The sequence below is a fragment of the Falco biarmicus genome, chromosome 9, assembly GCF_023638135.1.
Source record: "Falco biarmicus isolate bFalBia1 chromosome 9, bFalBia1.pri, whole genome shotgun sequence".
NCBI classification, from domain to species: Eukaryota; Metazoa; Chordata; class Aves; order Falconiformes; family Falconidae; genus Falco; species Falco biarmicus.
In genome coordinates, this window is record NC_079296.1 from 37,200,788 (window position 1) to 37,222,797 (window position 22,010).

General features: G+C 54.5%; 2 protein-coding genes across 5 annotated transcripts in view; one reads left to right on the forward strand and one right to left on the reverse strand.

Annotated features, from left to right (window-relative positions):
* Positions 1 to 22,010, forward strand: part of CDH23 (cadherin related 23) — a 213,468-nt gene that overhangs the window by 171,490 nt on the left and 19,968 nt on the right. For all 3 annotated transcript variants that reach the window (XM_056352859.1, XM_056352860.1, XM_056352861.1), the window contains 8 exons: positions 130 to 278; positions 1,216 to 1,351; positions 1,548 to 1,936; positions 2,029 to 2,130; positions 4,155 to 4,304; positions 4,958 to 5,086; positions 5,209 to 5,337; positions 6,643 to 6,870. In XM_056352859.1, the coding sequence (XP_056208834.1) occupies positions 130 to 278; positions 1,216 to 1,351; positions 1,548 to 1,936; positions 2,029 to 2,130; positions 4,155 to 4,304; positions 4,958 to 5,086; positions 5,209 to 5,337; positions 6,643 to 6,870 (1,412 nt within the window). The remainder of the gene's footprint in view (positions 1 to 129; positions 279 to 1,215; positions 1,352 to 1,547; positions 1,937 to 2,028; positions 2,131 to 4,154; positions 4,305 to 4,957; positions 5,087 to 5,208; positions 5,338 to 6,642; positions 6,871 to 22,010) is intronic.
* On the reverse strand, positions 10,682 to 21,660 carry VSIR (V-set immunoregulatory receptor). Of its 2 annotated transcripts, none has more exons than XM_056352863.1 (7): positions 21,434 to 21,660; positions 16,183 to 16,638; positions 15,391 to 15,438; positions 13,905 to 14,012; positions 12,338 to 12,365; positions 11,665 to 11,849; positions 10,682 to 11,397 (listed from the first exon to the last, which is right to left on the reverse strand). In XM_056352863.1, the coding sequence occupies exons 1-7, from the start codon at positions 21,582 to 21,584 to the stop codon at positions 11,360 to 11,362; spliced, it is 1,014 nt and encodes a 337-aa protein (XP_056208838.1). In that variant the 5' UTR covers positions 21,585 to 21,660; the 3' UTR covers positions 10,682 to 11,359. The 2 variants fall into 2 exon arrangements, with proteins under 2 accessions (XP_056208838.1, XP_056208837.1); XM_056352862.1 differs by having other exon boundaries at positions 11,665 to 11,852; positions 21,434 to 21,651.

The following is a 22,010-nucleotide window of genomic DNA, read 5'->3' on the forward strand; positions in this document are numbered from 1 at the left end:
TGGAGGTGACGGGGCTTGGGTTTTGCTCAATAGTCATCCTCCAAGATAGCCCCCCAGGGAGGGCTCAGCAAGTCACCCAGGCTGATGCAGTGGCAGTGGGCCGCATCCATCTCGCTTCCCCCCCACCAGGAAACGAGCACAACCACTTCCGCATCAATCCCAGCAGCGGGCTGGTGATGCGAGGCGTGCGGCACCTCGACAGGGAGCAAAACTCCTCTCACATCCTGGAGGTGGAGGCGTACAACACAGAGCACGGACCCATGAGGAGCTCTGTGCGGGTAAGGACCCTGCGGCCGCTGAGGGATGGGCAGCAGGGCAGAGCAGCAGAGGAGATCATGCGAAATGTTGGGGATGCTTCATCGGAGGGCAGTCATTTCCAGCCCTTTCTGGCATGCAGGAAGTTTGAGAGATCTGGCATGGAAATGCTGATGGAAAGTCTCTGGTGGCTGCCTGAGGGTGGAGAAGAGCTTGTTGGGGGGGTTGGGGGAGTGCTGTTTTTTCCTTTTTTCCTATGACACTTCGGTGCAATGATGAGGCTGCTAAGTGGTGTGGCAGTTGCTGTCAGAGGGAGTCCTGCTCACCTGATGAGGGACAGCTCTGCTACCAGGAGGAAGAGCTGAGCCTCAGCCTGTTGAAAACTGTTTCTCCTGGCCAGGCATTTATTTAAATCAGCCAGGACACAATGGCAGTAATCTTTAGCAGTGACACACCAGCTTCCCAAAGTTCCCACAAACTCAGCCTTCTGGTTAATTCTATTTTTAGACCCACTGGTGGGGTGGGCTCTGGCCAAGTGCGATGTGCCCGCAGCACCAGCAGCAAACAGAAATCTAGGAGGAGAAAGGATGTTCCCTGGGGAAACAGCAGCTCGACCCACTGAACTCTGAGCAAAATTTCCCACCGAGTCATCAGCGTTTCTACATTGAGGGGTCTCTAACAGCAAGGTTTCGAGCAATTAAGGGGGAATTAATATATAGACTGTACCTCCCTCTGGCATGGGAAGGACTGAGTCACTGACCATGGGGCTTGTTTAAATCAATGATGTTAAACTGTGTGTGTTCACTCTCCATCACGTGGTGTTTGTAGTAGAGATAACATTCCTCCTGCACAGCAGATGAGTACCATGAAGGATATATTTTCCCTCACAACTGTAAGCAGCTGGTGAGGGTACAGGAGCCTGCCTGGCTCACCCGTGGTTTCTCCGGGGGGATTTCACAGGTGATCATATACGTGGAAGACGTCAACGATGAGGTGCCGGTGTTCACCCAGCGGCAGTACAACCGCCTGGGGCTGCGGGAGACAGCGGGGATAGGGACTTCGGTGGCAGTTGTCCGGGCCACTGACCGAGACACAGGTAGGCAGCTGGGGGTGAGAAACATCCAGCCAGGGTGGGAAGCGGTGAAATCAGCCATTGCACAGATCCTGGCTTGTCCAGCTTGAAATCCTTATGTGGGATGGGCTCTACTCCATGGTCAGGGTTGGCATCAGTAGTGCCTGCCTCTTTGGGATGCTTAGTCCAACTGGCACCATGGTTCCTGCTCCTGCCCCAGGGAATGGCGGTCTGGTGAACTACAAAATCCTGTCGGGCGCAGAAGGGAAGTTTGAGATTGATGAGAGCACGGGCCTCATCACGACAATTGACTACCTGGACTATGAGACCAAAACCAGTTACCTGATGAATGTCTCTGCCACGGACCAAGCACCTCCCAACAACCAGGGCTTCTGCAGCGTGTATGTCAGCCTGCTGAATGAGCTGGATGAGGCTGTGCAGTTCTCCAACAGCAGCTACGAGGCTGTGATCATGGAGAACATCCCCCTGGGCTCTGAGGTGCTCCGGGTCGAGGCCCACTCCATTGACAACCTCAACCAGATCACCTATAAGTTTGACCCCAACAGCAATCCCCAGGCACTTTCCCTCTTCAAAATCAATGGGATCACTGTAAGTAGCCACGGCATGGTCCCTCCTGTCTTGGTTGTCCACCGTGAACTTCGCTGTTGGTGGCTGGCACAACTGTTGTTCATCCTTGGCAGGGTGTGATCACGGTCAAAGGCCAGGTGGATCGAGAGAAGGGGGATTTCTACACCTTGACAGTGGTGGCCGATGATGGAGGACCAAAGATTGACTCTATGGTGGTGAGTAGCTTTTACCTTCTTCTCCACCATCATCTGTGCAAGCAGAGCTGAGCTCAGGTCACCTCCCTCTTCTGGCACAGGACAGCACGGCACAGGACAGCACGTCCTAGCTGGCCTCTCTGCTCCAGCTGCCAGGGTTTGGAAACCCTGACCTAGGGGAAACCCTGCATTTGCATAAGCATGGGCCAGTGCCTTTTAGCTTCTACATGTCATAGGGTGGGATTTCTCAGAACAAAAAAAATAAATAAAACACCCCAAACTGTAGAATTTGCAGGTCGCTTACCAAGCTAAAACAGTTTTGAGGGAGGTAAATTTGGGGGGCCTTGAAATACTTTACGGTAGTTGATGTTTAAGAGGGCTATGTTTGGCAGCTGCAAAGGCAGCCGAGCAGGGGGGGTGATTTGCATTTCTCTGCTGGGGCAGGAGGCACACCGGGTGCGGGGCAAGCCCGATGGGCATGCTGCGGGCAGGGGCCGATTGGCTGGCACTACCCACATTCTACTGGTTTGGGCCAGCTGGAGGAACTGGGCTCTGGGGAGGAGTTTGAAACTGGAAGCTGGCCTGCAGCAATGGACAGCACTCTGTGTTTTGAGCGTTCTCGTGTTGTGGCGCATCTGTTGCTTCTAAAAAGGATGCTGGATAGCAAAGGTAGCGAGGCTGCAATGTTGCCTGTCCCCCCGCCTTGGGTGCCAGCAGCTGTGCTCTCCGCATACAGCTGTGCTCTTGTCTTTGCCAAGCTTATGTAGAAAAAATAAAGGGGTGCACCAACAGCCTCCAAATTGTGGCAGGGGAGGTACCTGCAGACCCCAACGCTGCTATGGTGGGATGCAGGGCTAACCCACTGCCCCTCACATGTGCACCTCTTCATCTCCCACTAACACTTAGTTCTTTGTTTTCTCTGTTTCCCCCTCTGCTCTCCTCCAACAGAAGGTAAGCATGACCATCATGCCGGCATCATCTTGGGGGCCAGGATCCATCCCGAGTTCTGCATTATACTGTGGGGAGGGACTGGGGTGGAGGTCTCCAGCCCCATCCCACCAGCACCAGCCTCTGTAACACCCCCCTGGACATGATGCGGCACCTGTGAGCCACCCTGCTGCTGGCAAGCAGAGATCCCAACGCCCTGATCTGGCACTTGGGACAGCAGCTGCCGGATTCGTTGCAGCGGCTGAATGGGCTCTCCCCGCTCCTGGGTCTCTGTAATTCAGCGGCAACAATAACCAAATTGCCCCAAGGCACACAACTTGCTCCGGGGCTTCCTCCGGGATGTTGTCGCATTCAGCCTGGCCACACCTGGGGACTCGGGCACCCATAAATAGAGCCCCGGGAACAGAAAGGCTCTTCCTCTCTCATTTCTGTGTCGCGTTGCAGCTCTGTGATTACAAACACGATGAGAACATTTCCTCTGGCTAATTGTAGCCGAGGTAGCCTGGGCCCTGGTTGCCTGCAATGGAGTGCCCCTTTGAGCATCTCCTGCCCAGTCTGGCACTCACCCATGTGTCTTTTCCCAGGAGGCAGCTCAGGTCTCCTCTATGCCCAGCTTGCCCTGGTCTAGTTAAATACACACAGCGCTGTCTTCTTTGTGCCCATTTAGCTTTAAAGCAAACACTGCCCAACCTCTGGTGCTGTGAGCAAAGATGAAATTGCTGCTTGCGAAAACCTTTGCATGAAAGGGTCACTTTGCAGCAGTGTAAGTTGCTCCATGCCCAGCTATTTGGCAGATAAAAGAATGGAGGATGCTCCATAGAAAAATCCACCACTTGAGAGCTGCATCACCTCTGTGCTTTTTCTAAGCATCCCTCTTCCTCTTCCTCCTCAGCAGACAGGGATGTAGCTCCAGCTCCTGGGTTCAAATACCTGCACCCATTCCCACATGGGATGGACAACACTTATGCTGTTGGCACCTCAGAGGGGTGCAGTGGGTCAAGAGTTTGCTGGGGGTGTCAGCGTGGCTGTTGATGCTGGGTGGGCAGGGGGAACAGCTCCTGCCCATGCCCTGACTGAGCCCCATGCCATGCCCACAGGTCACCATCACAGTCCTGGATGAGAACGACAACAGCCCCCAGTTCGACATCACCTCCGACTCATCTGTAAGCGTGGCGGAGGACAGCGCCATTGGCAAGCGGGTGGCTGTGGTCCTGGCCCGCGACCCAGACGCAGGCAGCAATGGGCAGGTAGGGAAGCCAGCACAGGAGGTTTGGGGCTGCACGTAAAGGTACGGTAGTGTTTCACTGATGAAGAAATGCCTCCAGCAGCATCTTCCCAACGCCTTCCCCTCCGCTCCCCTGCATCCCTACAAAAGCAAACTCTGGTCATTGATGCCAGCAGTTTTGGGGTGTTTGTGCAGGGGGTACCGGCACTCCCCAGTCAAGGCTTGCAGCAGGAGAGTTAAAACACCACCTTTGTGCTGCCTGGGTCACAGAGGTCTGTGGGACGTGTGTGCAAAGGAGCCCGGCAATCTGAAAACCAGCTGTGTGCCACGGGTAACGGCAGTGAAGCCCTTGGCAGGCTGAGCAGGAAGCTCGCTGACATTTGTTATTTTCCTTACCATGCAGACAGGCATTAATGAGGCCCTGTCACCCTTCATACCAAAAATCGCTAGTGCTGTAGGAGGGCTGTGGGTGAGACTGGGCTTGGCCTATGGGTGTTTGCGTCGGGGTGGCTGCAATAAGCCAGCACACCCATGGACCCCAGTACATTGGACCTTTTAAAATGCTCCAAGACTTCCCGAGGCATTGCTGGGTTTATAATTGTAGGGTCTCCTGTCTTCTCCTCCTCACAAGCATCATATTGCCTGCCCTGTTCTTCTTTCCCTGTTATTTTCCAGGTGACTTTCTCACTGACGTCAGGGAACATTGGCCAGGCTTTCGAGATCCGTACCACCAACAACACCTATGGTGAGGTGTTTGTGGCACGGCCACTGGACCGGGAGCTGCTGGATCACTACACCTTACGGGTAAGCACCAAACCACCCCACTTACCTCCTTGGGCTTCTTGCTGGTTTGAGCATTGAGGCTCTTGCGTTAGGGTTGTGAGCTTAAAAAGAGCGTTGTTTTGAAAATCCATCCCCAACTGCAGATCCAAGCCTCAGATAGTGGTGTGCCTCCCCGGAGGAAGGAGCACACTCTGCGAGTGAACATCCTTGACGTCAATGACAACCCCCCCATCATCGACAGCCCCTTCGGCTACAACGTGAGCGTGAGCGAGGTGAGCATGCAGCCCTGCTCCTCTCCTTCCATCCTCCCAAGGTGAGGTCTGACCACAAAGCAGGTCCCCTGCTTTGTGGTCAGACCTCACCTTGCATGATTTGAGGGTTGATGGCCCCTTGAAAAGCCATCACCCTTAGGCGATTTAAGGGTTGGTGGCCCCTTGCAAGCTCTCTTCTGTGACGGCCTCCTACTTTGGGGCTAGGAGAGAGTTCTGCAGGTAACTTAAGCCTATGAGGCTGCAGGGACCAACAGGAAGGAGAAGTGGCTACACACCCCTGGAAATGCCACCAAAGTGACGCAAGAGGCGGCACAGTGCAGAATAGGAATTGCTCTCAGGAAGCAGCTCAGCACGAGCTAGATAATTAAGCAATAAAACACAATCAGGCATGAGAAAAGACAACTTATTTCCTGACAGTTTAATTCCTGGACTGGGGGGGTGTCTCAATTTGATGATGAAAAATGAAATACAAGTAATAGCCAGTGACACTTAGCTGTGAGGAAGTGCTGCTCGTGATTAATAGCTTTGCATTAAAGTTATTGCCCTGTTAGGATTTTCTTATCTATTTAATGCCTGTTCAGAGTGGATTGGAGAACAGAATTTCTGTTTTATTTCCCCCGTAATGGGACTATCCAAAAATAATTAGCCGAGCTGTGAGTCTATTACACAGCCTTCACCATTGCACACACAGTGGTTTTTACACTCTTCCAGGCTATGCAAGCCTAGGTAGGACCTAATGCACAGCTTTCTGTGACAGGGAATCAAACTGGTTCATTGCAACAAATGGGAGATGCGATAACATAAGGAAAAAGAGGTGCAATTTCAGCATGCAGAGGCAGCTGGCTTTGGTGACCTAACAGCAAATGTCGCTTGTTAGTGTTATTCCATTTTGGTTTAAAAGCTAATGTAGAAAATACATTCTATTTCAGATTTTTAAGCCAAAAAGGATCTGAGTGCTTTAGCAAAGGGCAGAGCCTTCCATTGCTAAGCCTGTGGCTGGTTCTCAGATGAGCTATCAGTGGCAGGGCAAGTAGCCTTGGTTAATTTTTTGCATGCAGATGCATCTATTCATAAAATATTGTTTGCAGTAAGCACTGCAAAAAAGGCATCCAGGAGCTGATGGAGGAGGGCAGCCTTCTGTTGGCTGCTGGGTGTTGGGGCAGTGAGTTTGGAGCCTCAAGTACCACAGTGCCTGGAAAAAAACCTCTCTGAGTTAGGATTATGTTACTATGTACTTTATGTTATGAGGTGCATGTGATTTCTCTTGTGTATCTCTGTCGCTCACCCTGCCATCTCGCCCTGCAGAATGTCGGCGGTGGCACAGCAGTGGCCCAGGTACGTGCCACCGACAGGGACATAGGCCTCAACAGTGTCCTCTCCTACTATATCACCCATGGGAATGAGGACCTGACCTTCCGCATGGACCGCGTCACTGGTGAGATCGCCACCCGGCCCTCCCCACCGGACCGCGAGCGGCAGAGCTTCTACAGCCTGGTGGTCACCGTTGAGGACGAGGGCAACCCCTCCCTGTCGGTGAGCCACCAAGATGTGCTTTTTGTGGGGAAGGTGGAGCTGGGCAGCACTGCAGGAGCAAGCTTAGCACTGAGATGTCAAGCATGGAAGGGGAGAACAGACACAGGGTGTGATATTTTGGTGACCCAGCCATTTGGGTTATGACACAGGGTCCAAATCTGCTGATTTGATTCAGAGCCTCCTTCAGCACCCGATGCTGAAGGACCCTCTCTTGCAGTCGTTTGGGGAGCTGCTGTCTCCCACCCATAAATGCCAAAAATACCAAGAGCATCCCAATGGGCAAGCATGCTGGTGGCTGCAGGTGTTGTCCTGCCTACCGGCTCCTCACGCTCTGCATCTGGAAGGTCTCAGGATGTTGCTCACCTGTCTCAGGGCAAGGGGTGGCTGGAGCAGCAGCTGAACCGTGATTCAGGTCACCATGGACTGATGTGTGTCTGCTCTGGTGCTTGCAAATGAGAAGACCTCCAGTAATTCCTGCTATAGCTGTTGCAGTCCACACTGTGTGAGATTTGGGCAGCTTGTCAGTCACCTTGCTGCCATCCAGAGTGCCTTACCTTTTGGGGGCTGATATGAGACCCCATCCATCATCCTTTGGTCTGGGGGGGTTGCCGCCTTGCTTTGTAGTTATCAGCCTGCAGGAGTGCCCAGCGAGATAACTGCATTTGCTGTGGCCTGGTTTCTCTCCCTTGCACCTCCCCTGCTCCACAGATAACAAGTCCCATTATTTCTGCCTTTAAGGAGGACTCTGGCATGGGAGAGTCAAAAGAAGAAATAATATTTGGGGCGTTTTCCAGCCCCGAGTCCCTCCTAACCCCGTGGCTCTGCGGGGAGGTGAGCAAGTGCCTGTGTGTACAAAGCAAGCCCAAACCATGAGACAAGGAGGCTTGACAGCCTGTGCAACACCCTGCCATCCTTCCTCTCACCCACCTCCACCTGCTATCTCTTTCCATCTCTCTGATCTCCCAGCAGAGCACTCTCTGCAAAGCCCAGCTCTACATTGCGAGGAAACAGATTGCAACCAGCAGTGTAAACTGTGGCTTGCAACTCTCGCTTCAGCCTTTGCACTCTCAGCTCCTCCCTCCCGGGTAGTTCTGCCTGCCTGTGCATCACCATCTTTTTCTTAAGCTGTCCTGCTGCTGTGGCTTAAATCTAGGTGCCTCTTCCCCCAAAATGAGAGGAGGCAGCTTCATGTAACTGCAGCACCCAATGTCGCTAGCTCCTCCTTGTCCCCATTGCCCCAACACTGTGGGAGTATCGCCGAGGTGAGGAATGCCATGTACCAAGCCAGCAAATCTCATTGCCATGGCAATCCCCTCTTCCCTTCCGGGTGCTGAAGAGGACAAGTGACACAACTTATTGCTTCACACTGCCAAAGCAGTGTCCCAGCAGCCTCACTTGTCCTCAGAGTTTCTGCTGCGTGACCACTGTGTCACCAGCACAAGTTATGCCAGCAGCGATGATCAGACTCCTGCCACACTGAAGCAAAACAAAGCATCCAGTGACCTGATTCCTGAGCAAAGAGAAGAGTTTTGGCCCTTTTCAGAGCTTGAGGATGCTTAGGTCTTGTGAAATGCTGTTCTGCACATTGCTCGGTGACCGCTGGCTGTGCGCCTGGGTGATGAAATTATGTCTGTGAGGAGTTTGTCACCTACTAGAAACTTTGGTTTCACAAGTAAGTCTAGGCTGATGCAATGATGCACAAAACGAGGTTATTGTTTGTAATTTGTATGTCCCTTCATGTGCTTTAAGATTTGGCCTTCTGGGTATGGGAGAGGCAGAGGAGACAGAGCTGGGAGAGGACTTGGAAGACCCATGGTGATCTGTGATACCCAGGTCAGCAAGGGTGCCTTGAATACTGGCTGTCCTCTTGGGAGCTGGAAGTGCAGGGGCAAAAGGGTAAAATGCTAGTGATAAAAGGAAAGCATTTACCCCAGAAACCGTTGCAGGAAAGAAAACCTTCACAAGCTGGTGAGCTACAGCTGGAAGGTCGTCTTGTCCTTGCATGAGAATTGCAGGAGTCACCCAAGCTCTTTCCAACCCTGGTGCAAGCCTGCAGCTGCACCTCCCCAAGGGCTGGCCGTGCTCTGGAGCCTTTGGGACACTTCCCGCAGCAGAAGGAAGGATGTCTGCCCAAGGGAGCTGCAGCACCCACATGCCCCAGAGCAGGGCTCCTCCTGGCACCCGCAGACCCTGGCGCCGGTGGCTGCAGTGAGGCAGGGCGCATTGACAAAGCTGCTCCTCACCGCCCAGATGCCTATCTCACAGCCTCCCCCAGCCGGGGCTGCTTCAGCCGCTGCAGTTTCTGTTCCTGTCCACCCACTCTGAAACAAGAGTTCAGGTGAAGTGCCACGGCTCCTTGCTCGCTCTCCTCATGAGCGAAGCCCTGAGTGCTGATGCAGTGGAAAACAGCTCCACCTGTGATCTCAAGCCAGGAGCACCTGCAAGAGCTGGTAGGAGCTGGCAAGATCCATGAGGGTGTGAGCATCTTGCTGGGTCACCTTTACCATAAGCATCCTGCCTGAAGGTGCAGCACCATGCCATCTTCTCCACCAGTGGTGGGGGCCAAGGTGGGGTGCCGGCACCCAGCATGCCAGGGCTTCTGCTCCAGCATGTGTGGAAGGCTGGGTATCCATTGCCTTTTAGGGGAAAAAGTCATTAGTTTTCCTTTTGACAAGCTTTCCAGGTGGGAAACGATACCTGATACCATGCAGTGCCCCAGTATGCAGCATCAGTGCCTCTGGCAGAGGATGTAGCTGGTCAGCTCGCCTCTGCCTGCCCACCACACCTGTCTGACACACGGGGCATCCCAAAAAATGGGATTCCTGCAGCACAGTAAGAAACCTGTTTCTAACAAAGCTTTATTCTGTGGTCAAACAGTGCATTTGTTAGCAGAGGGACTTGGAGCAGGTTTCAAAACAGTTAGGACCCACAGGCAGGCAAATCCCCCCTGTGCCTTTCCGGCTGCAGCTGCTGGGACGGGGAGAGGGAAGCGCTGGAGGCACTGGGCAAGCTTCCCCAGCAAAGCCAGGAAAGGGGCTGAGCCGTGGGTGGCAATAAAGTCCTGTGCTCAGGAAGTTACGTCCGTGGCGGGGGGCGTTGGTTCTGGCTTCTCCTTTATCCCTCTGCCTGCGGCTGCAACGTCCCAAGGCTGCACTTGCTGAAGCCAGCACCAGATTAATCGAAACCTGCAGTGGGCCAGGGTGTCCCCAGCCCATTGCAGAGGCAAACACTGTTTCCTCCAGCTACGTAGCATGAAAATTCGGCATGCTGCCGGGGATGCTCTGCCTGGGCATGCTGCCTGGTATGGCTATTGCTCACGTCTGACGCTGTTTTGGTATGACTAATGTTTATGTTTGTCTAGTGGCAATTTTTTTCCCAGTTTACAACTAAAAACAAGACAAAAAACCAAACACACCCTTTGAGTAACAGTGTCTACTACAAGGTTTTGTCTCCTCCCTGGGGCCTCAGTCACACTGGAGGCTGACCCACAGCTTCTTTTGGATAAGCAATGCCAGGGTGCAGCATTCAGCTGGAGGATGCTGTGAGGGCACCCATGTCCCCCAGAGCATCACAAGGTCTTCTGGCGTGGCTGAAGGCAGTGGCCCCCAGGACAGCTGCTCTGGCCATGCTGGCCCCAGGAGGATGGGGGGAAGCCAGTCAGAGCATTTTCCCAGCACCTACTAGGTGCTCCCATGCCCCTGCCTTTCCGCGGGGCTCTTGGTCACATCATGGGACCATCCTCCAACACCCACCAGACGAACTTTCTAATTTACAGGCATTTAATAAAACAAACAAACAAAACCCATAAACATCCTTTTTTTTCTTTTAATCAGCACTGATAATGAAACAAACAGAAAGACAAACTCCCCTAATCCCAAGCCAAGGATAAAATCACAGCAGAAATAAGGCTCCTCCTGATGTGTGTCCAGCTGAAAAGACAGCAGCTTTGCAAGTCCGTGGCTGTCTCAAAAAAGGCTGGTGGGGAAAAAGGGCTCTGCCAGCAGCAGAGAGCCTTTCCCCTTCCTGTTTTGCAAAGAAAAAGGCAGTACAAGATTGGCTGATGACCCTGTTTTGTCTCGCAGTGGATAAAGTACTTCACCATCTGCTCCTAGGGAGGATTTTCAGTCAAAGATGAAGAAACAGGTTGCTTAAACGCCTGGCAATAAGTTAAATCATCAGGGAGATTTGCAGGTGCGGGTCATCCTTCCCCACATCCTCGGTTTTCAGCTAGTCCATAAAATGTGTGCAGCACAGAGCCGTGCTGTTCTCCATAGAAATAGGTAGTTACAAACCAAACTCCAGGCAAGAGACGTTCACTTCTAGCCCCTTGGCAGAGCAGGACAGGAGGCGAGGGCAGGGCTCCTGCACTCAGCTTCATTTCTTTAAGGCTTTGCTGCCCACAGCCATGTTGCCCTCCCGGGGGTCTCAGCTGGGCAGCTGCCTGGCCTCTCCGGGCTGCTGCTGCGGGCTGTGCTTTCCTCTGGGGTCTTTAGGCTTTCAAGGAATTTGGTGAGTCGGGAACAGGATCTGGAAAAGGGCAGACCAGGGGTGTTAGTCCAGCTTGCAGCTGTGGGGATATGCTTCAGGAAGCGGCCAAACTCTGCTTTTGCATGGAAAACATAGGCTTTGGGTCCTTCCCATCCTCAAAGCCCTGGGACTTCATGTCCCACATTAACTGCAAAGTTTGCAGCTGATATTTAACCCCTGCTTTCCCATTCACCCCCCAGCTGCCCCTTTCCTTCCCACCCCTCCCGGAGTGGTCCCCATGGGGGCTCAGCATCACTGGTCACTCACCCAGTGTTGGGAAGAAGCAGTCCCCGGGGCCAGGGGGGGACAGGGGGGTGCTGGGCTCAGAGAGCAAGTGCCGGCCAGACTCAGAGGGCTGCCGGCTGGCCATGTAGGAGAGCTGGGGTTGGGGCCGCGGCTCCATGCTCGCCGTGGGGACCGCCTCGAAGACAGGGTTTTCAATGCCCTGGGCGCTGCTGCGGGAGAGGAGAGGGTGTTAGGAGTGGAGATTTGCATTTTTATTTCAGGAGCCTTTTTTATCTCTGAGGTTTTGGCTGGGCATGGGAAACAACCAAGCAGAGCAGGGAGCAGAGGTCCAGGCGGTGGCACCTCAGCTGAGAGCAAGTGGGGAGCCCAGCACAGGGGGGAAAGCTTAGCCAAAAGGCACTGTGGTTTCAAGTTCTCCTGGTGCATGAGGAGATGTGTGTCCTCAACACAGGCAAAAAGAAAGGAGGCACTTCCCACTCGGAGGCAGGGAAGAGAAACAGCAGCTGCCTGGAAAGGAACAGGGCTCTGGACATGGGTGGCCCCCGCATCCTCTTTGCTCTGCTGGGCTGAGGATATACACTGGCTTCAAGGGGAGGGGAGGAGAGGAGAGGACAAGACCCTTGCAGGTCCTGGGATGCAGGCAGAGAGGATGCGAGGTGGCTGGGGGGACCTGGAAGCACATGGATTTCCTCACCTCTCCATTCTGACGAGCTCATGGGCACCTGCCAAAGACAAAATGGTTGGTGTGAGTGCTGGCTGCATTCAGGCCAGTGTCAAACCCAGACCCACCGCCAGCACTGTATTCTGGTGTCTCATCCATGTCCAGTTTCTCTTTTCCTCTACATTCCTCCCTCCCTCTCCCCTTTCTTTAGCATCAGCCTCTTCTTTGCTCCCCAACCTTCTTCTCCACATCCCTGCTGTCTTCCACCTTGTTTACTCCCCAGTCCCAGCCTCTTCCCAGATTGAAACTGCAGGCTCTGAATAAGGGGGAAGGAGGTGCTTCTGCTGACATGGGGTGTGAGGTGAGGTGCTGCAGCACCTAGGCAGCAGCCTGGCCCCACGCCTGTCTAGATGCACCCACCACCTGCCTGTGACACCCTCCTGGGGCTTGGCAAAACACCACCCTGGCATTTGGCTGCCACTATGTTTATCTGAGCAGTACCCTGTTATTTATTCCCTCATCCCTTTGCTGCAGCACATCCCTCAGCCCGTGTTACTCGGGTGTGCTGGATGGCTGCACGGCCAGCACCCCGAGCTGAGACCCATGAGGTCTGGCCCAGACTGTGCTGATGGAAAGTGCCTGGTGGCAATAACTTGTAGCTAACCTGGTCCGAGACAGCCCAGAAGCAAATCCCCCTGGGTTTTGCCTTCGCCCGTGGCTTAAATAGCATCCAGGTGATGCTTTGCAGCACAGCAGGGGAGCTGCACACTGGGCAAGGCAAAATGGGTGTGTGAAGACACACAGCCAGTCTTTTCAGCTGGGGACGGATATTGAAAGCGCAGTTCCCATTCTCATGGCTGGCATCATGCCTGCCACTGCTGCAAAACCCACTTCTCCAAAGGGTTTGCTCAGAGCCACACAGCCACCCACCAAGCTTGGTGAGAGAAACCGCAGGGCCCCTGGCTTGCCCAAGGCCTGATGAAATGGTTCTGCTTGTTAAGGTGGTGCCCTTTTTGGCTGAATTACCAAAATCACTGGGAGCCAAGCACAGGCAGGAGCTGGCAGCCAGCTGCACCTTGGCACTGCCTGGCTTTCTAGGGCTGGGGCAGTGGGGAGAGACCTGGCTCACTGTGATCCTGTCGTCATAGACGTGTAAGGGTTCTTTTTAAAGGAGTGGGGAAAAGCACAAATAAAGCTTTTTGAAGCACTTAGAAAGCAAAGCTGCTATTTCAGGTGTGCAGTGGAGGGAGGGGTGAGTAAATGAGCCAGGTTTCACAGTGGATGGGAAGGAAAGGGCTCAGCGGGGAGGGGGTCTGGCAGCACCTTTGCAGTCTCAGTGCCCCCAGGATGCTCCTGGGGTGCCTGGCAAACATCATGGGTCCTCCTCCCACCCCACGCTCCTCACCAGCAGCCTGCAGGCATGCCCAGCCCTTCCCAGGACAGCTTTGCAGGAGGTACCTGTCAGGAACCTCTCTTTGGGCCACCTTACACAGTGCACAGCCAAACCAGCTGACCCCAGCGAGACACGTCCCACCCCATAAAGGCCATGCTGCTGCAGCCCAGGAGGTGAGATGGGTGCTGCCGAGGGGAAGGTACTTACGTCTGCTGCTGACAGCTTGTCTCTGCTTGTAAATCAGGAGCAAGATGAGGGGCAGGCAGAGGATGCCCACGATGCAGGCGCCCGTTGCCAGCGCGGCAGCTGTGATATCTGCAACAGAAGAGGGCAGAGCTGAAGCAGGTGGTGGGGAGGGTCCGCCTTGCATTTCCTTGGTTTCCTCAAGCCGTACCAGAAGCATGGGGCCCCATGCCTGATGCAGTGCGGTTCCCACACACACAGATGGTCCGCTTGGGATTCACACCAAGTGTGCATTGCCAGTTGTACAAATAAGCTCTGAGGCATTGGTTTAGGACCTTGACCAAAGTCCTTTGCTGCTGGAGGACATCCCAAGGTCTTTCTTTGGTCTAGAGAGGAGTAGGGAAGCAGGGGCCCTGATAAAGCCCTCTGAAGTCAGCAGAAAGGCTCCCAGCAATTTCAAGAGTGTGCTGACTCCAGCCCACAGCCAGCTCATCAAAATCAGGATTCCTCAAAGTGTTTAGGCATCAAAGGGCTTGTTACACAAGGTCTCTGCTAACAAATGTGCCCCTGAAGAATGCTATCCTTGGAGGCTCCCCAGAAAGGCTGGCAGCCTGCAGGCACGTCTGTGGCCATCAGAGTCCATGTGGGATGGCTTGTGGTGGGGTCAGGGGTTGCCTAAATCAAGGGCAGGTTCAGCTCAAGCCCTTGTCCCCTGTGCCTCCATCTGGGGAAGCAGCTTCTTCCTCCAGGTGGGTGTGTTTTGGGGTGGGGGAGGACAACACAAGACATGACTTTTTTTCCCCCTTTTTTGCCCAGCAGGACAGGGTGTCAGCACTTGAGACTGAGGGGTTAGAGCAGAAAGCTCTACTCATGGGGAGCAGGGGGCACTTTCCCATGTCTGGACCAACCCCAACTGTGCTGCAAACCAATTTTAGCAAAGCCTGCCCATTTAGCAGCCAGCAGATGGGGATAGACAGAGTGACCCACCAAGAAACCACCTGCATAGCAAAGTGTGGACACCTCCAGTGTCTAGACACAGCACGGGGGAGCATCGTGTTGTCTGAGCACTCGAGCAAGATTTGGGTTTCCCCCTGCTAGAGCATCTCTGCTTGGGGCAAGGTGACATGGGCTCAGCATGGTGGCAGGCTGTTGCAAGAGGTTCCTGCAACTCTTAACCTTTCTGTCCTTTCCCATCTGCTCATGGCAGCAGCTGCTAAATCCCCAGTCACGTCTGGGGGGGCCTCAGGTACTTTATAACCGCAGGGTGAATGATCTCCACAGGTTTCAAGCCAGCCATGTCTAAATGACAGGCCAAAGGAGGTTCCCCTCAGCCTGAGGACATGCCTGGGAGATGCACCCTATGGGGACAGCCTTGGAAATCACCCTTCTGACACCCAGCTGTGAGGTTATATATGGACGCCGGTGTGTTTATAGCAAGCAGCTGCCCTAGGGAAATACACAGGCCAGGATGGTGAGCAGCACATTTGAGAGAGGTTTTTTTTCTCTTTACCTTTGCTGGTGGCAGTGTGAAACGTGCAGTTTTGAAGCCCTCCTCTGCCTGCAGTGGAGAAGAGAAAAGCGTGTTAGATCTCAGGGGACTTGCTCAGGTACCACAGAGCTCCACCATCTGCTAGCTGTGCTTGCCTTTGCTCAGCAGTATTGGGAAAATCAGCCCAGACCATCCCATAAGCAAAAGTTTAATCCTGGGAAGCTTACACTGAGATTCCTGCTGCAAGACCCCTTTTCCCTCACAGCAGCAGGACCTGTCCCTGGCCATGCATGCTTTTTTTTTTTTTTTTTAAAAAAAAAAAAAAAAAGAAAAATTGTCTATCCTAAGGCTGTAATTCAAGGGCAGCAGATGCCTTTCCCTCCATGTCATACCTCCTTGGGCAGCTCTCCCTGCGGGGCTGCTGCCCTGAGGTTATCTGCGGACTGCATCCCAAGCAATGTCTATTTGGACCACCAGCCAGCTCCTTTTATGTTGAGGTTTGTTTTCCTCTCCTTCAGAAAAAGGTTGAAGAAGATCACTGAAACTATGTAGCATGGATTTGATTGCATTCCAGCCTCTTGATTATTTTTTTTTTTTTTCATGTTCCAATGCTCTCTGGCCCTATTTCAAACCTTCAACATCTGCTGCTCTTTGACTTTTGCAACATGGCTTGGGCTTTCAGCATCAGCGTGCCCTGCCCCTCCGGCTGCGGTGTTGCACCCAGCATCCTCCACAAGCCCTTATCTGCCACCTTGCCCTGATGCACCCCGGCATGAATGAGGGACTGGCAGGGGCTTCCCTCGCCCCCCTCACCTTGCTGAATCTGCAGCTCCACAAAGCCATGAGCGACCTGCAGGGTGTGGGGCTTGCCGTGCTCCCTCCTGGCCTCCACAGCATAGCAGCAGTAATTCCCACTGTCCTGCAGCGTCAGGTTCATCACCACGATGTGGAAGGCACCATGGTGGTCGGGGACAAACTCCACCCCGTGATGGCTGGCTTGGCCCTCAAGGGGAGATTTTTGGGTGCTGTTGCCCAGTGGCTCATGGTGCCTGCTCAGGTCGTGGTGCAGCTCTTTCTCAGTGATGTTGCGGATGTGCTTCTTCTCAGAGCAGCTCTGGTCACCATTGCTGCTGAAGTACCAGGTTTTGTAGAGCAGGTCGTGGCGGTCGGCGAGGGGACCACTGACCCGGCAGGTCAGGGTGACGTTCTGGCCCTCGGGGCAGACACAGAGCGAATATGGGGTAGTGATCAGGAACGCTGCTGGCCCTCCTGCCAGAGAGATGGCACGACAGCCCAGTCAGACCCTACAGCCCTCGGTTTGCCCTGAGTTTGTAGCAAAATTGGGATCCCTCCCCAAAACAAGCACCACAGACCCCACCACCGATGCTGGCAGAGGGATGGCTAGGGGTTGCAGAGAGCAATCACAGAGCACCAACACCAGCCTGCAGGCAGATGGCAAAAATACTTCACCCATGCCTTCAGGACAAGAAATAATCACGAGCTGCCCATATCCCAAGGCAAGGGAGATGGGAAACATGATGTGAGCCCTTCACTTATTTTGTAGCAACATCTCAGCAAGGCTGGGAGCACAACTTCACCCTAGAAATAAATCCTGGAGGAGAGGCATGCTTTAAATATAGCTAAGCATCAGCTTTTTATAGCAGCAGGGAGGCAGAAGTTTGCCTGGGACCGGCAGAGCTGGCAGAGGTGTGGGGCAGGGAGGCAGGGGGCTGCTACAGGGTACCAGACCTCTGCAAAGCATGCACAGGATGAGAAGAGAAGTGGGGTAGTGGGGTATGGTTCATGAATGAGGAAATACAAATGCTGCTGCGCCAGCTGCAAAAAGAAAAAAGAAAAAGAAAACAGCTAGGAGGAGCCCATGCACCCGAGGTCAGGTGGGGAGCAGGTCCCACCCTGCTTTTTTTTCAGCCCCTGGGGAGGAGAAGGGGGAACTGGCCAATGCTGACTGCGAGGAGCTGCTTGAAAATGAAAACAATTTTCAGAAAGAAATGCCCAACCACTGCCGGCCGCAAAACATGGGTGGGAGGCCTGGCAGAGGCGCAGGAGTGGGTGGCGTACCGTGACATTACTGGTCCCGTCCCAGCATGCTGGTTGAGGGTACTGGTGGGCGAGGGAAGCTGTGCATGAGGGGAGAGAAAAGAATGAAGACGGGCAAGTCTTTGGTGCTCTGGGCCCACTGCCACTTTGTGTTTGCCCAAGTGCAGACATTACCTTTGAAAGTTGAAGAAAAAGCACATTCTGGGTTGATTTTCTTTAAATTATGGGAAAAGTGAGGTTTCCTGGGGCTGGTTTGCAACAGAGAAGATGGTATGAGGGAAAGATGTTACTTTATTTTGGTAACATCCTGTTGCACCATTAGCTCCACCACCATTTCGCTTTGAGGTTTTTCACTTGCTATACTGAGCGGGCATCAATCGCAGGCAGGGTGTGCTGCGCCTGCCTCAGCCCAGCCAGCTCCTTCGGGCAGGGTCACCGCGTCAGTGCCCCGGCACAGGACACCGCTTGCGAGAGTGAAACTGAAAATGTCCCCCGTGCCTTCCACCCCTCGTGGTTACTTATGGCTATTAGGATGATGGTGTCAGAGCAGCCATGAAGTCCCCAAGTCCCAGCAGCCTGCCTGAGGGTGCTTTGGAGGGAGAGGGGAGTTTGGGGAGGAGGGTTGCCCCGTTGGACCCCTCCCCAGTCTGCAGTACACAGTGCCGAGGGGTCCCAAGGAGCCAGGGATGGTGTGACCTTTGCTGAACTTCTGCAGCTAATCACTCCAGCTTCATGCAGGCACCTCAGCCTGCTCCTCATGGCACGCACAGCAGCACATCCCTGGGGCAGCTCTGGAGCAGAGGTTTGTGTGGCCTGAGCTCAATACTCCCTCGGCTGCTCCTCATCCTTGGATGCTGCTGAATCCGGGATGCCTGACCAGGCTAGCTAGGATTTGGCACACAGCACAGCGGGTCCCCCACCTCCTTGCCAGCACACTGAGCACAAAAGGCACCTCAGATGTGTTTCTCGATACCTGCCACAACGGGAAGTGCCCCATTCACATCTGGGGTCCCCTGAGAGCCAGCGGAAGGGAAGCCAGGGCTCTATTGGAGGAAGCTGCACTTCCAACACCTTGGAAAAGTATCTGCAGGAGTCTTTGTTTTCCACACACCCTCTTCAAATAAAACGGGGCCGTCCCGCTCATCGCCACATAGTTTGCAAAGCTCTGCCTTACTAAACCATCCAGCCTCCACCTCCGGGGTTTGATGGGAACCGTCTGGATGGAAAGTCAACACAGCCCACGCTTTCAGCAGCAGCGCCCAGCCGCAGGGAGGAGCAGAGGCTACCACGTGTGTGAACTCTTCGGCATTACTAACTTCCCTTTTGCCAAAGCAGGAGAAGGCTTCCAAACACCATCAAGCGAAGGAGAAAACAGCTGGGGAGGAAATCTGGCAAGGCACAGTGTACCCCATAGCAGCACCAGCGAAGTTGTTCCCTGCCCAAGATGTAACGAGGTTTTAAAGCTGTGCTAGATACCAGATGGTGCCCGGAGGAAATGTCTTCTGTCGGTGTCTTTACACTAAAGCTTGCGGATCTTAATCTCCCCTGGGTGCTGTGGGCTTTTTCCATGCCCAGACCCCAGGTTTGGCTCCATCCCACCCTGGTCAGACTGTTCCCTTTGAAGTCAGCACTGCTGGCAAATGCCAAAATAAACCCAGATGCCCATCTCTATGCATCCCCGGCTGAAAGAGTCTGGACCCATCAAGGTCTGAGCTGAGAGCTGTTGTCTTGTCACCATCTGGTAAAGACAGATGAGGTCTCAAGCAAGTGCCAAAAGTGCCCCTCTTCCTCTTTGGCACCTTGGTATCTTTGGCTCTGACCCGCAGCATCGCATTGGTGTAGCACAGAGCCTGGTGCAGTGCTGGTACATCCCTAGTGCCAGCACCACTGCCTAGCTTGAAATCTGGGAGCTCTCCTTTCAGAAAAAAAATGTGCAAAAATAGTCCTACTGCCAAGGAGCCTGTGTCACTTTGCTGACCAACAGCTTAAATAAAACAAGATTCCATGCCAAATTGTGGGTCGGTGACCAAAAGCCCTCCTGGCTGCTTCTCTTAGCTTTGGTCCCCTGCTCTGGCAAGCAAGCGTTATTTACACTCCTGTGACTTACAGAAGTGATTTCCATATGATGCCACCTCTTCCCACCGCAAGGAAATCTGGGTGGGAGGGCTGCAGCCTTTGAAGAGGCTCACCCACCACAGAGGAGGGGCTTCTGGAGAGAGAGTGGCTGCTCAGTGCTGGGGCAAGGAGCCTGGCTTTAATTCCTCTTCTGGGAGCTTTTGTAACAGCCTCACATGAAAGTGCTGCCAGCCCTGTTGTCACTGTGTTGTCATTATGCTTCAGAGTTATCAGCTAGCTGAGATGTGCAGGGGTATCCATACCTCAGCACAAGTACTTACAGCAGGAAAGAAAAAGGAGAGGAAAAAACTTCCTGAAGATGCCAGAGATGCCTTTGTTAATGGCCCTCATCTCCTGCACCCCAAGGAGCCAAATGGCTTTTCAGCGGTGGGGCTGCTCCCTGGGTACCCACCATCCAGACCATGAGGAGATCAGCCTGGAGCTGCTGCGCCTGCCAGAGGATCCTGCCTTGCTCCTGTTCCAGCACAACCCTGGCTCAGGGACAGGGTCACAACACTGGGTTTGTGCTTGGGATGTGATTTTGGAAAGCCCAGCTAGCTGCCGTCCTTTGAGTGGGCAGCAGAGATTTCCCCATCCACCTAGCTGCCAGCATCCCCAAACTGTGTAGGATGTCTCCAAGGGCTCTACTTCTCCAGCAAGCCCTGCTAAAATTAACCAGGGGTTCAGAAAGTTTTGGCAGGCACGCGGTTTCGTGAAGCTCAGTTCCTCTGGCACCAGGTTCAGGATGAATATCAGCGTCCAAGCTTGTTGCATTGCAGAAGGCCTGACATTCATTCCCAGCGCCCTGACGTGTAAATTAAATAATCCAAAGACCCACGGAGATGCTGGGAATCACTCCCTGATGTTGAGAGACTTGGCTAAGAGACAAGGTATGCTTCAATCCACACCAGTCTTGCGGTCCCAGAGGAAACAGGAGAAGGGACCCCTACCCCGTTGCAGTGGGGCATAATTTTTTCCTGGGAATGCACAGGCAGAAATCCTGGAGGCGGTCACTTTGCCGTCCCGGGACAGAGGGAGAAGCCAAGCCCGATGGGATGCTTGTCCTCCGCCTGCACAGGGCAGGGAGGGACCACGGTCCTCCCCGGCTTAGTTCTCTGGCTCTTTGTCCACAAACTGCGGGTTTAGTTGCCACCGCCCCTGTTTCGCTGCCTGGTCCCGGAGCCCTGGTACGGACACGCCAGGGCTGGGGCACAGTCGGGCGCGAAGCATCCCCCTCCCAGAGTATCCCCCCACCACGACGGCGTGGGAAGCGCTCGCCCGGGGAAGGGAGGGCGACCAGGCGGCTGCCCGCCCGGAGAAACTGCCCGGCACCGCACAGCCCAGCAGTTACGGTGGAGCGGAGCATCCTTAGGGAGGGCATCGCGACCCTGCTCGCACAAACCGCCTCTCTTCGCTCCCCCGGAGCTGAGGGAAGGCTCCTTTACCCCGGCACGGCCAGGGACCTCTGCAGAGCCGGGGCACGGTGCTGTGTGGGAACAAGACGGCTCTCCCAGCTCGGGGTCCCCAGCCCCCGGGGGCCTGGCAGGGGCAGGGGGTGGCTGCTTTCCTTCCACGCGTGTCAGATCAAAGCAAAGGAAGGAGGGAAAAAAACCCCACAACAATCCCGGAGTTTTAAAACAGCAGCTCCCCTGTGACCCCTTTCCCCCGACACAATCAGCATCGTGTGAAACGCTGGCTCGATCCCCCCGGAAAAAAACAAACAAACAAAACCCAACAACAACAACAACAAAAACACCACAGGCTGGGAGAGGAAATAACCCCCCAAATACCCCGAATTCCTTGTGCCGAGGCACAGTGCCGGCCGGGGAAGGCAGTGCCCCGGGCGGGCGGGATGGAGAGGAAAGCAGGCTGGAAGCAGGCTGGAGCTTACCGTGGGAAGCCAGCAGGCAGAGCGCGGCCAGCAGCAGCCCGGCGCGGGGGGGACGGCGCCTCCATCGCGGCGGGGCGGCCGGCGGAGCTCGGCTCTGCGGAGCCGCCCGCCCGCTCTGAGCAGCCCCGCAGCGGCGGCCGGACTTGCACATACAGGAAATTTCATTGAGGTGCTGCGCGCAGCGGTGGAGAGAACTGCGAGCACCCCCAGGAGGTGAGATGCTGCAGGGAGCTGCGGGTGGGCGGCCGCACCCCCACGGGGCACCCCGACCGCACGGGTGACGCTTCGGTCGCCACCCGCCCGGGCAGCAGCGGGTGCCTCTGCTGGCTTTTTTCCCCTTACAGCGTTGCGGGCGGTAGCTTAGAGCAGGCTGGTGCGCCCTGCGTGTGTTTTTGGGGTACGCAGGAGGTGGCTGAGGGGAACGCTCGCGGTGCAGGAGGACACGCGGGTGCTCAGCCACGAGGGGCTGGGTGCTGGTCCCCATTGCTTCCCCTGGTGGGTGCCGATCCCTTCGGGCCGATCTCCAGCTTGCTTTATCAAAGTGCACTTTGCTTGTAATTATTGTTTTTCCCTTTTT

Coding starts and splice junctions, on each gene's coding strand:
- VSIR (XM_056352862.1), bottom strand. CDS start 21,584: ATGTGCAAGTCCGGCCGCCGCTGCGGGGCTGCTCAGAGCGGGCGGGCG. Junction 12,366..13,904: donor ACAAGCTGTCAGCAGCAGAC/GTAAGTACCTTC, acceptor TGTCTTTGGCAG/GTGCCCATGAGCTCGTCAGA. Junction 11,398..11,664: donor CTGCTTCTTCCCAACACTGG/GTGAGTGACCAG, acceptor GCCCTTTTCCAG/ATCCTGTTCCCGACTCACCA.